This window comes from Lampetra fluviatilis, chromosome 26 (assembly GCF_964198595.1).
Source record: "Lampetra fluviatilis chromosome 26, kcLamFluv1.1, whole genome shotgun sequence".
Lineage (NCBI taxonomy): Eukaryota > Metazoa > Chordata > Hyperoartia > Petromyzontiformes > Petromyzontidae > Lampetra > Lampetra fluviatilis.
In genome coordinates this window covers 3713619-3727881 of record NC_136300.1, presented here as the reverse complement: position 1 = coordinate 3727881, position 14263 = coordinate 3713619, and the positions used below count along the sequence as shown (strand labels likewise).

At 44.4% G+C, this 14263-nt stretch overlaps 1 protein-coding gene across 6 annotated transcripts in view; it reads left to right on the top strand.

The window, feature by feature from the left end:
* The window catches only part of IMPACT (impact RWD domain protein), a 42488-nt gene that overhangs the window by 3740 nt on the left and 24485 nt on the right, over positions 1–14263 (top strand). For 5 of the 6 annotated variants that reach the window (XM_078868543.1, XM_078868539.1, XM_078868541.1 and 2 more), the window contains exons 2-4: positions 7951–8082; positions 10125–10177; positions 12117–12179. In XM_078868543.1, coding sequence (XP_078724669.1) covers positions 7951–8082; positions 10125–10177; positions 12117–12179 — 248 coding nt within the window. Of the gene's footprint in view, positions 1–7950; positions 8083–9120; positions 9256–10124; positions 10178–12116; positions 12180–14263 lie in introns of those variants that run through there. The other variant, XM_078868542.1, reaches the window with a different exon arrangement.

Here is a 14263-nt window from a genome sequence, read left to right as displayed (position 1 = left end):
ATATAACGCGGTGTCAAATTGTGTGTTTTTTTAATTTACATTTGTTACCGGGTCAGGCTCACCACTGATGGTTCTTTCGGTAAAGTCGCGTAGAAATAAAATAAATTAAATTACAGAGTATGACGTTTCGATTGCAACGCAAGCAACCGTCATCAGGTAGAACTAAATTTTAGAGAGAGACAAACACAGACACGGAGACAACACAGACAGACACACAAGCAGAGAGAGACACAACACAGACACACAAGCAGAGAAAGACACACACAGAGACACACAGAGAGAGACACAAGCAGAGACACAACACAGAGACACACAGAGAGAGACACAACATAGACACACAACATAGAGACACAGAGAGAGACACACACAACATAGACACACAACACAGACACACAAGCAGAGATACACAGAGAGAGACACAGAGAGAGAGACACAGACACACAAGCAGAGAGAGACAGACACACAAGCAGAGAGAGACAACACAGAGACACACAGAGAGAGACACACAACATAGAGACACAGAGAGAGACACACAAGCAGAGACACACAGACAGACACACAAGCAGAGAGACACACAACATAGACACACAACACAGAGACACACAGAGAGAGACACACAACATAGACACACAAGCAGAGACACACAGACAGACAGAGAGAGAGAGACACACACACAACATAGACACACAACACACAGACACACAGAGAGAGACACAACATAGACACACAGACAGACACACAAGCAGAGAGAGAGACACAACACAGACAGACACACAAGCAGAGACACACAGACACAGAAAGACACACAACATAGACACACAGACAGACACACAACAAAGACACAGACACACAAGCAGAGAGAGACACACAACACAGACAGACACACAAGCAGAGATAGACACACAACACAGACAGACACACAAGCAGAGAGAGACACACAACAAAGACACAGACACACAAGCAGAGATAGACAACAAAATGTAAAGGTGCACGCTCAACGTTCGACTTCAATCACATGGGGGCAAGTACGTTTTGTAATCCGAATAACCGCGTATTGGCGCCGCGGTGGCAAGGGGATGTTAACTCCCTCGCCTGGTATACAGGAGGACGTGGGTTCGATCCCGACCACTGACACCTGTACATGTTTTGTGATCAGATGAACAAAAATTAAAAACGTTATGGACATCGAACACTTAAGCCGTTTGGGCGTGCGTTTTAAATTTCCGTAGTGACTTTATAATCCAGATAATGAAACTCATTGTTTGGTGATTCCACTGCGTGGGCAATGTTAACGATGCGCTAATGAATAAATAAAAACCCTCAACACGTAAAATAATACCGCCTTAAAAGAACAATCATATATTGGTGACGTTTCAGGCAATGACCCTCCTTCAAAGCACATAAATAGGCGAGAGAGACAAGAGTTCATACGGGGTAGGGACGGCACTGAAACCATGGGGCTTGACGAGAATAAGGTTGGAAAATGTTTCTGATCAGTTTTTTAATTGGCATAATAAGAATATTCTTTGGTTCTTTCAGTAAAGTCACGTATATAAAAAAAAAAGTAAGCGTACTTGCAGTCAATAATGTAGACTATAGCCTGTTTTTTTTAAGCTGGTGAGCTTATTGGCAGTTTATAATGTAGATTGTAGCAATGGTTATTAAACTGAACCTGAGTGAGCCGTACTGGCAGTCTATAATGTAGACTTATTCTGGAACACGGTAACTGAATTCAATTAATTCTTGATTCAGATCATAATAAGCCATGATCTATCCCCTGCTGGGTGATGGCCTCCCCACAAACTCGCTGTCATCTCTTACGGTCCTGTAATGTAACAATCCACAGCACCCTTTTACACCTGCAAACAAGCTGAATTCAAATCATGCGAGATATTTCTCCGATTTGTTAATGGAACGCAGTGCCGGTACAATTATTGTGCTCATTACTACTGCAGATGCATTTTTTTTGGCCGCAGAACGTAGTTCATGGGTGACTGCTTCTGCCAAATAAAATCACAGCTTCGAGTGTCTTGACGGCCACAATTTGCTGCTGAGGGGCGACAAAGTTGAGACTGGGTCAGGACTCCTGCTCATGATATCTGGGTAGCTCTTGGCGTGAACACGTGCATTGAAGTTGATGTCAGTTTTTGGTTGCAATCTGTCAATCTGTAAGAATGCCCATAGGCTCACTATAATAGAATTCATTTGGAACAGGGAAGCCTCGCTGAGACCTCCATTGTTCAGAAAATATCCAAATTTGGTGATGTAAAGTTAGTGTAGCCATTTGGAAAAATGGTAACATATAACCCATATATAAGAATAGGTTTTTTCACTTTTTTCTGGCAACAAAACTGAAACCTTTTTACGAGGAATCATGTCTGCATTAACCACAATACTTGTGGTCAGAATACAAACAAAAAACACACTGATAATACATGCATTGTCCTTGAAACTGATTGGTCCACACCAGAGACAGCTTTCTTTTGAGCCACGTCTTCATACGGTGCTAGACCAGAGGACGCCCAAAGGCGTACAGCTGGCAAATGAGTTCTCATGATATAACCCATTGTTAATCCAGTGCTGAATCGATGCTTCCCCATGCCGTATTGGTTTTGGGGGTTGCTTGGCCATACGTCACCGTGCTGCTCAGTGTGGTCTGCTGAAAAGGGGATCTTCCAGGATATGGTTCAGATATCACTCACCACTGCTGTTAGCCATCGATAGGAATCAAACTCGGATAGCTGGATCCATAGTGCTGTGCGCTAGCTCTTTTGCTACCACTTCAGTATTAGAAATTGAATAAACTCGTTAATTTTAAAAGTCGTTCTGAATAATTGTCAATCCATTCGTCAGGCATCAGCAGATAGAGCCTTTCAATTTGAACTGTGGTTCCCTCAGGTATGGCAGTTAATGCAATGCATTTGTATTTGTCCCATTAAAATAGAGCATTAGATGTCCCTGTTTATCAGTTGCGGTATGGAATACTCAGAAGCATTTGTCAATTATTCACTGTGCACCAGGCGAGCTTTAGGGTCAGGTCAGCAAATGAGATGCACTTTTTGTGGGACAAGATAATTACAGTTGAGTTTTTACAGAGATGCTCGTTGGGTGGACAAGTTGATAATTCTCGAGCTTCTTCTCATTAATAAAATTGGCAGCCTTGTATATGTGAGGGCACGTTCAAATACATTTCGACTAATGAAGCATTGCACTTTCGGCTGTAGAATGATTTATAGAAAGTTGTGAAAATTACTGTGGAAATATAATGATTGTGACAATGGTGATTATGAATCGTATTACTATGCAGGAGGTTGAGTCGGAGCCATTCTTCAAGGTGGAACGTGTCAACCATCTACCAATTTATTGAGGCTGCAAGGTGTGTGACGTGTTCACACCAAGTGTCACAAATTAGCCCCTTCTCCAGATTTTTTACGAATGTCAAGGGCGTTAGCTCCGTCCATCCCTCCGCCTTCATCGCGGGGTCACGCGAACATTTTAAAGATGATCCGATGTAAATTAAGTGGTAATATAAAGTTGACGACATCATCACGTGTCACATTGTTATTATCGCTCATTAAGTACTTTTGAGGAAACAAAAAACGCATGTTAGATGTCATTGCAGAATCAATGTCTATGCACAACTTTGACGTCGTTGTTGTTGTTATTATACAAGATGTGAATATAGCGGCCACTCGTGGTTGCCCCACCTGGCAATGTAATGAATTGTCACGATTCGGGATCATGACATTTTATTCAAGATTGTATTATTTTATTAAAATCGAGATGAATGTACCGACCACTTTATGCCTCCACGTGTCACGTGAAGAAGCCATTACCTGTGTGAATTGAAAAAGCATTGATTTTTACGCACGCGATTTGATTCATGTATCGTAAGCTTCGGAATGTATATTAATCAATTATTCTATGCATCGCTACACTCCCTGGTGTGGACCAAGTTTCTGTCTCCCCTAACCACTGAATGTGCTGCTTGTGCACGTGTTCTGTTTTACTAATTCTTCTCCTGTAGCATTTCCACAAATAGTCTTCATAGCCCAGACCGAATGATTTTTTTTCCCGGTAACTCCTAAAGTGGCAACACTTTAGTACTTACAATGTTTTTGTGTGGCCAATAACAGTGGATTACGTGATAGCCATTTGAACTTCGTGGGTTATAAAATATTTTCCATGTAAATACATTGGTGCTGTTAAAGTTTTGCCAACGTAGCTGGTACCATGTTTGCCTTGGCCCTTGGATGAAAGCTAAAGTCCTGGAGCTTACTGCCAGTTAGCTCTCTGTATAGCTGAAAATCACTCAATCTTACTCCAGTCTATGCGTGGACATTTATTCATGAATTATTCAGAATTAGGCGCGGGAAGTTTGGTCAGGTCTGTAATAAATTTCCTGGCCAGTGATTTACACATTTTGACAATCCATCTCAATAATTCAGTACTCGAGGTGGAAAAGGTCTTGATGTGGCCAGGTGGCTCACACCTAACCCACCCATATCAGGCTACCAAGTAAGTTATTTGAGACAAAATGTCAGACGGGATGTAACTTTGCCAATTTCCAATAACCGGGGAAGGGCACTTTTCAGAGCACACAAGCGAAGCATTAGACCAAGCGAACTGCCGCGAGGCATACATATAGCGGTGCACGCACGGAATAAAGCACAGGAAGCAGTGTTGTAGTCCTCTCGATAGGAACTAAAAATCTAATTGTTTTCATCGCAGTGGCAGTTTTGGGGGAGGGTGTAGGAGAAACGGTGGTGGATAAAGGGAAGGTAATGAAAATAATTAGGCGTGTATCCTAGATTGAACACGGATTTTAATAATAAGGATGAGATTGTGGCTTTTTTTGCTTTTGGCTAACTCCTAATTGCCCTAAATGTAATTTCCGTGATAGGCCTCTATATGGAGCCTGGTTGTGGTACAGCAGTGTGTCTTCATTCTTGAGACTAAAACAATATCAGCAGAAGTGAAAGGGACTGCCTGCTGGCAATACATTTTTCATTTATCACTATTCACGTATTGATTTTGTGAATCCGCAATGCGGTTTTGTATACTTGGAAACAACAAATACTTAAAGAGGGATATACAAAAAAGCAAGTTCTTGTTCAAATTCATGTTTAGGTGGTGTTCCATCTCCTCTTTGCAGCCCTGAGCCAGTGGTGGAAATGCCACATTCCTATGGCAGGGACGAGTCTATCCATAGGACGACCACTGTTGACTTTCCCAGGAAGTGATATCTATTTTATCCACCCCAAAAAGGATGATGGGCTGAGTCAACCTCCAACCAAAATTTGAACTCCCAACATTTTGGCTGTGAGTCGCTTTCCCGACCGCTGAGTTGCCTGGCCAAATAAAATGGAAGACGTCACAAAAAAGACGACATTTGGCATCATGCTCATAATTTACATGCATTTATTGTATGAAAACACAAAGACAAAGACCCCCCAGTATAGCCTTAACAGATTGTTGGGGCAAGTGCGATTAGCAAGCAACGCCTATGAAGGCTGGAGCTACACACGAGGGGTGATTGGCCAACACCATTCTCGTCCACCTTTGTATCCCTCGCTGTAATGCTTTTACACATCGCACCAGCTGTTTCATTGAGGCTGAGTCGACCTAGGGGGGGGGGGCAGGACCGGTTCAGATAATCGTCACTGGTGTTGGCCGTGAGCGGAAATCCAACTCGGGTCGGCGGGTTCGTAGCGCAGCGCTCTAACCGATACACCACCGCTCGCTCGCTACGAAGAAAAAAAAAGACACGCATAGGGAGATTCGCTTTTGTTACGTTTCTTATGGTGGCATTGCTTTTTTTTTTACATTAAATGTTGTTGTTGGGACGAGGAGCAGTTTAAATTTGGCCTCTCTGGTGTGCCGCTGCGTGAGACATGGTCCAAATAAAACAAAAAGCAACACAATTTCGAAACCAAACTAAAATTTCTGATTTCTCGAACACATTCCCAGTGACCCTCGGCATCGCGAGATGATGGAACGCCGTGGCTCGTTGCGTTTATGCAATGGGGGGGGAAGAGGCAGCAGCAGCATCGCACACTCCATTGTTTTACTTTTTTATATTTTCCCCATGACCTTGTGGTTACATTTTTTATTGCATAGTTTGTGCGAGCAAAATATTCTATGAAAGCAAATGCATTGGGAAGCCCTTGACAATAATTGTGGCCGTGGGCTTGCAGGGGCAGGGTTTCACATCCGTAGCTCTTAATGCACCAAACGGAGCGGTGGTGCCGCGGTTCGCGCACTGCACCATGAACCCTGCCACGTGAGTTCGAATCCTGACCATGGTCAACATGAGTGATGAGTTTTATCTAAACTGCTCTTGGCCTCCTCCACTTTACCAACCCCGCGCTGACGAGAGTGGTGAAGTATGGCCAAACTACTGCTGTTCCCCTTCTCCCCCTTCCCCCCACGGTGATTGATACAGCATTAGGAAGCTTTAATCCAGCAATGGATTGACAGGGAGCTAGACATTATCGTTATTATAATAACATTTTCTCAAATGGTACCGCCTTGAATGGGAAATACCATAGGCACACGGTGGTTGGCACTTTCCTTGGCATTCTCACAGCTCCCCGTGTGGACACTTGGGGGAGGTAGTGAGTAGTGGGGGAACGAGATACTGGAACGCTTTCCCAAATCGCCCTTTTCGTAAATAATGTGTATAACTGTTCCAACACAGAAAAAAATGTGCCCAAAGTATGAAGTTAATTTCCAACATTAAGTTAGGTTTTCTTGCTTGTTAAAGTCTTGCAATACAGTTTTCTTTTGGATTAGATGGCGTAAATATATAAATGTGTTGTTAAACCCGCCACCACCCGACACAGCCGACTAGTAAGGTTTGTCACGTAAACAGAACGTGGCCAATTCGTCACTAGTACAGCACACCGGTGTGTTGGAGAGTTCTCTAATTGCCAATGTTGTGTATTTACTCTCCACCGCACCGGTGTGTTGTACTAGTAACGAATTGCCATGTGGTGTTTACGTGTCTGGTGGTGGCGGGTTTAACGACACGTTTGTATTTAAGCGGTCTAACCCAAAGACCTCTTATGGATCATATTGGTCGCGAAAGCCTACGTGTTAAACATTTATATTATATATAGTATTGTATGTTACTATTATGATATTGCATGTTTGATTAAATTAGAACCGACTTGAGGCTGTAACAGTTTGAGCTCTTGGTGTCCGACGCAGATTCATGAGTGACGCTGCTGCGTAGGAAAATGAGAGTCACACCACACACAAGCACCGCACCGGGTGTGGGCGGTTACTTGGTCACGGCGGATATCTGATGGTCGGACGTGCGACATTGTGTGCGCTCATGACAATAACTTTTAACTTGTAACAGAGAGAGAATGACTCAGGAGGCGCGAGGAATCAGACGCGTGGAAAAGACAGCCACGCGATGAGCCGGCAGCAATAATTTCCCCAGCTCTGCGATACTCTGTATGTGAAGGCGTTGTCGGCCAACTAACGAGCGTATACTTGCGGCCGGACACCGGAGCACCCAGAGAAAACCCCACGCTTGCGAGGGAGCAAAACTCGATCCTACACAGACTTAACAGGTGGAGTCCACATTGTTCTGTACTGGCTTTTACAAAAACGAAACTTTCTATTTGACCATTTAAGGCCCACTGAGCTATATAGCTCTTTTTCAGAAGCTACCTGGCCACAAATGATAGCTCAACGAAGTTGCTTATCACGTGGAAATGTATCGCAGCCAAATACTCTAAAAGCGAGAGAGACACGCCAACTCCAAATATACAACCGGCATCAGGAGTCGGGACCAAACCCACGACTTCCCGCATACCGAGCAAGGCAGTTAACATCTCCGCCACCACGGTGCCCTTCTTCGGGGCAAGCCAGGAGGATGTTGGCACCTCGACAAGCGCTGTAGTCCTGTCCGCGCCTTCTCCTCCCCACCCCTCCCAGGCGGATGAGGTGGAAGCCATGTCGTCTATCTACGGCGATGAGTGGTGTACCCTGGACGAGGCTGCGCGCTCGTTCTGCATCAGCGTCGGGAACGGGCAGGACCCGCCACGGCGCCTCTCCGTCTCGCTGCAGGTGAGCGTCGAGAGGGCGTGCCGACCGGCCGCCGTGACCGGCTTCTTCGCGGCTTCACGGGTTCGCATTTGCACGCGTGGGAAGCTTAAACCGCAACCTCCGATCAGTGTGGTTGGCTACGTATGGTGCGAAAGAAGTCCAACGTACGTACGTACAACTCTTTCCCATTCCCAAGACACCTGCAAGTCGTGGCGTATTTCGGAATGGTTCAAGCGGCTTGGCGCTAATTTTGTTTCAGAGAGACGTAGCGCTGTTGTTTTCAAAGGCATTGTACTCACCGCAGAGAACTGTAGGGGCACGACCGCACTCTATGATAGCTGGTTGCAAACAGTGCCACACTCCCTCCCGCATGGCCTTGTGGGAGCCTCGGTACCGATTAAGTTATTTTATTTTTTCTAACCGGTTTCGTTTTGATGACGTACGCGTATTAAGCACCGGTGTGACTGCAATGTGATCGTCTTGTCAGTGCGGGGAAAAGTGTGCTCCCTACTGCGTACGTCATCAAAACGAAACCGGTACGCGTACGTCATCGGAATGGTAAGGGGTTGAATGCTGCCATAGTGTCGTAATGGTTAGCACAGTGGACCTGCGATACAGATGTCGCCGTCGCAGCAGTTGTCAGAGAATGACTGCAGGCGAGGATGTTTCACAGGAAGCCTCCGGAATTATCCTCATATCCTTCCTCATCTCGTGTTATTGCTCGCACAGTCGGGAGCGCACTTTCCCCCCCGCGCTGACAGACGATCACATTGCAGTCACGCCAGTGTTAACACTCACACCTATAATTCAAACCAATTAAGCAATGCGATCTTATTTATTCTAGATTTGAAGCTTTCGTGACTGCAAGGATTCATATTCTTAGGTTTTTTCGGTAAAGTCACGTAAGTAAAAAATTTAAATTAATAAAAGTAAGATAAAAAAAAATATTTAAATCACGACGTTTCGGAGGCAATACAAGACGGAAGCTTGTGTTGCCTCCGAAACGTCGTGATTTTTATTTTATTTTTGTTTTACTTTTATTAATTTGAATTTGAATTTTATACCTACGTGACTTTACCGACAAAACCTAAGAATATGATCTTATTTAATTTGATGGGAGGATTTTTCGTGCATCCGTTGGTGACTGGACTGAGACCACCATCTCGCCGCTCTTCAGGACCCTGTTTGACCACAGCTGAGTCTATGTTAATCTACGAGTCTCTGCGTAAATGTGTGGCTCTGTATGCAAGCAATTCGTGACCGGCCACAGTTGAGAAGTCGGTTTAATCATGGGCAGTCGCCAATTAAGCTAGGCAGCCGCCCATTATATGTCGATCAATTTAGTCAGTGTTAATAATGAAGCATGTCCCAAAGCACCAATTCATTCATTAAAATCAGCTCTTAGTCTAATGATAAATGGGTAAAAAATCTGGAGTGTGAGGATGTGTCCATCGTAATTTGCTTTGCTAATTTATGCTAATGATGCAGACGCGCTGATGGAGCAAACATCGCTGTGCCAACATGACGGACATTCTTTTTTGTAAAAACATGAAAGAGCTGGTAACGTCTAAAAATGAGTGAATACTGGAAATGACTTGCGACCCCTAACCATGCAAATTCATCAAAGCGCTTGGAAAGCAGGCGAATTGTCGAATGCTTCCTCGAGTAGCAATAACATCTGATTTTCATCGCACTAATTCAATAATTTAGACAGTGGCAACTTGCATTTTGCTTCTTATGGCCAGTGCCTGTATGTTTGTAGTTTTCATGTTCTCCCCGTGGTTGCATGGATTTTTCTTCGGGTCCCGCGGTTTTCCCATCCGCATTTATAATGAACGTGCGTTTCGAATATTTGACTGCTATAAATTTACACACGATAAGCCACTTCATTGAGTTATCATGTGTGGCCAGATCGCTTCTGAAAAACAGCTATATAGCTCAGTGGGATTACCTGGTAAAGTAAAAAAAAAATTTGTTTCTTAGCGATTTATATAATCACATGCAGAGGGCATTGCTGTGATGCTATTTAACAATCGACACATCACCCTTTATTTTGGTCACAGATGACGCTTCCTGCAGATTACCCAGGGCAGGCACCTCCAAGCTACCAGCTCAAGTGAGTGGCACACATCTCTCGTGGCACTGGTCACTATACACGGCCTCACCTCCAACACGAGGTAGCCGTCGCACTGGTCAAATTCACACAGCCTCACCTACAACGCCAGGTAGTCGTCGTCATTGTCGGCCATGGAGTGTCCGCTGCTGAATGAAGGCCTCTCCAAGCTTTCGCCATTTCTCCATCGTCCCGCGGTGTAACGATTTACCTGGAACCTCCACGCCAGGTGATTTTCATCGCTCCATCTCTGTGGTGTGCATCCTCTTGGCTGCCACACCGACATTAACCTTGGGCACCGGCCATCGGTCCATCCCACGACGTGTCCTGTCCAAACCCACTTGTGTTTCTTAGCTGTCAATAGGATGTCTCTTGTGTTTGTACGTAACGTACGTTGAACTTCTTTTGGACCGTACGTAGCCAACCGCGCTAATCGGAGGTGCGGGAGAAGGACAACAAACTAAACAAAAAAAGTAGTTTTCAAGAAATTCGTCTTAAATTTGGATTTAAGAGTGCATAGCTCCGGTGGCTTCCTAATATCGGAAGGAAGAGCGTTCCAGACGGCCGCAGAAGCGATGCACACTTTCTCTCTAATCCACCTGCTTCTCTTTCTGCATTTCTGTTTAATTCGAAGCGTGCACCTCCCCGTGGGTTTTTTGTACACTTTTCAGCCTTTGTTCCGTTTTCTTTGTCATATTTCATGTTTCTTCGCAGGTAATACTCGCTGATGAAACACCGTCTTCTGTAAACGCATTGGGTTTTTAATAAAAATGGGCAAGATGCGTTAAGGTTCGGGTGCTTTGTTATAAAACTGAGGTTAATAATGAAAACGCGAGGTCTTGTAAAAACAATTAAATGAAAAAAACCTAGTGAGTGAGATATGGGAGGCTTATTAAGCTAACTCCAAAAGTAATTTTGTGATGTCAATTCGCGAGACCATTTAATAATACGATTCTAGTTTTGCGTTGTTTATGGTCTTCTTCAAACGACCAAACATTATTGCACACTTGGGCAATTCCCTAACTCATTTAACTTTACTGGCGAGTGCTAAAAGCTCAAAACCAATGAAATATTGTTCTGTTGGAGTGTTGCTTAAAGAGATGGTCGGGGCGGAGATGGCTTTTGACCTAGAAGTGAGGGTCTTTCCACGTTCTGTAGCGTGCTCACGTGGGTCAAAAGTCCCAGATAAGCACGTCAAAGCTGAGATTCTTTTAATATTGGCAAAGCGATTGCATTTGTGTGCGCAGGATTGCATGTGTGCACATGCATACGCATTTGCTGTGTGTAGTGTATATGTGCCAGGCTGGGGCTTAATGGTGGTGCAGTCGTTAGTATACTGCGCTCATTCAACCCAGTGACTCGGGTTTGAATTCCCGGCCACGGCTTAACATCGGCGGCGAGTGATATTTTAAATGGTCACGGGCCTTACCCCCAACTTCACCATCCTATTCTTAGGTTTTCGGTAAAAGTCACGTAGGTAAAAAATTAAAATTAATAAAAGTAAAATAAAAATAAAATAAAAATCACGACGTTTCGGAGGCAACACAAGCTTGCGTCTTCAGGTGGAACCATCACAGCATGCTTGCTGTATCAAGTAAATGAGAAATTCCAAGAGATCCGACCTTGTATATATACTGGTTGAGGGGGGGGGGAGCCAGGGTAGGCCCCTGGATAGGAGTTTTTTTTTATTATTATGATAAGGTTCACCATCCTGTACTGACCAGCTTGGTGAAGTATGGGAGAACAGTCCCCCAAACCCGCGACTGATACAACATGGGGGGAGGGGGCAGTGAGGCCTTTGCAGAAGAGTGGCATGGACAACCGGTTGTTACATAATGAATGAATCGCATGCTGGCGTTTGTGTACATTGGTCCAATAGCCTGTGACACGCTGACAATGCTGTTTTTGTTGTTGTTGTCGTTGCAATGTGTGCTCTGTCCAGCGGGCCCTGGCTCACCAGGGAAGATAAGAGGACACTCTCTGCCCGCCTGGAGGAAATATACAGGTTTGTCAACGACTATCAGATGGCCGTCGGGCATTTGAAAGTGAATTGTAGAAATTGGCATTCGGCAAGCGTCCTTATCGCGGGAAGAAATTCTCGAGTTGCAAATGCCGTTTCCATTCGTTTCAGTGTCGGGGGGTAAAATTGTTGCTTGCTTTTATTTCGTTTTATTTCGTTCATAAATCGCAGCAATAGACGTGGTTTTTTTTAGTAAAGTTACGGTAATCTAAGAACGAGAGAACTTTATTTTACCCGTTGAGAGCCAGCGAGACAGTGAGTCACGAGCGGCACATTTGAAACAAGAATTTAAATCGCTGAGGGGATTGCCAGTGCCCAAAAATGTTAACCTAAAATTTAATTTCACGGTGTATGGCTGTGTTATTGATGACAGAGGATGAGTATTTTCAATCATTAGCCCACTGTGACAAAGAGTCACCCCGAATGTGCCCCATTTCGTGTCATCTCAAGAGTTCGGCATGGTTGAGCCTGACTGCCAGGTGGCCAGGGAATGGAACTACAACAATGAGATCTTGTATCTGTCTGTGCGAGGCTGTGAGCGATGCGCTTTATTTGGTGATGCTGCTTTTGGCGATCCTGCACGCGCACAAATAACGAAGAACTCAAAGCTTTCGTCATTTTTTAAAGAAGGATTTTTGTCGTTGTTTATATAATAGGCAACCTTGTAGGCAGTCGTCTGTCTTCATAGTCATGTGCTGTTGTCCTTCATAGGCATGTGCTATGAAGAAGGTCCATTGCCAAACACATCCCCTATTATTTATTGCATTCGCATTAAGGCAATGTTACTGACACATTTTCTGAGTTTCTTGTATGTATAGGTTTTCTCCGTGCACTCTGAGTTCTCGCGACAAGCCGAATGCTCACAAATGGAAGTGGCCAAACGTCCCATTGCATAACCCTCTTGAAATATATTCCTTATACTCAGCCTACGCGTTCTTTCGTGAATACATGGCACATAATTGTGATCTATTTTAATTATACGGAGTGTCCGTGCACAACAACACGAGTCAATTATTTTAAACCTATTTCCAGTGAATAATCTCTTGGGAAGAGATACAACATTTTTTTGTTAAATATACACCAGATGTGACCATATGAGCAGAGCATGGTTACATGTATGGGCAGGATGGCTGTAATTAACACTTCAGCTAGGAATTACAAGGCTGTACAAATAGTCTAATGGGCATCTAATTAACTAAAATTACCATTAAATTAGCCGAGAGACTCAAACGTGAATGTTGTCTCGCAGCAACATAGCTGCTTTATTTTTAATGTCACGAACATTTTAAATCAGAGTGGGCATGCTTAGGTAGGGAAGAAACGGAAGCGCTTGAAGTATTAGGCATACAAATCACCAAAAATTGCTCCTAATAATGCTTCACATTATAATAAATATCATTATCCATGCCCTATCTACTGCTGGATGAGTGACCTCCGCATGCCGGTGTCATCTCTCGCTCCCCCTACGATGCCTTAATGCGTCTCGCTCCTCTACGTGAGCTGACCTAATTGCTCTGCCTCCATGGTGGTTGTCCTCCTGAGCATGTCAAGTTGGCACGGTTGGCTACGTACGGCGCGGAAGCAGTTCAACATGCATACGTACGTAGCAATAGTAGCAGCACAAGTAATAACAATGAGCAGGAATTTGTGGCGCGCACGTATTTCTGGAATCGGACGTCGCGTTCGACCGAGAGCTCCTTCGGCTTCCGTCCTGTCAGCAGCGTGCTCCACCGTTCGCCTTCATCATTTTGTCGCCAAGCGTCCTGCCCAAGCCCAGCGACTCTTCTTGACGATTGGTGTGAGGACATCTCCAAGATGTGTTTGCCCTCTGGACCGTGCGTGCCTCTGTCGTTCGGTGTAATTCCCGACGTGCAGCTCTCCACGCTTGTTTGCGTACATCTTTTGCTCATTATTTCATTTTATTTGCCATTGCCAACTTGTCTCAAAGTGGGTTACTTACAATCAAAACTTTTCTCTTCGGGAACATTGGCAATTTCGATTTAAAGCTTTCGTGACTGCAGGGATTCATCTTCTTGGTTCTTTCGGTGAAGTCACGTAGAAGGGAAGTA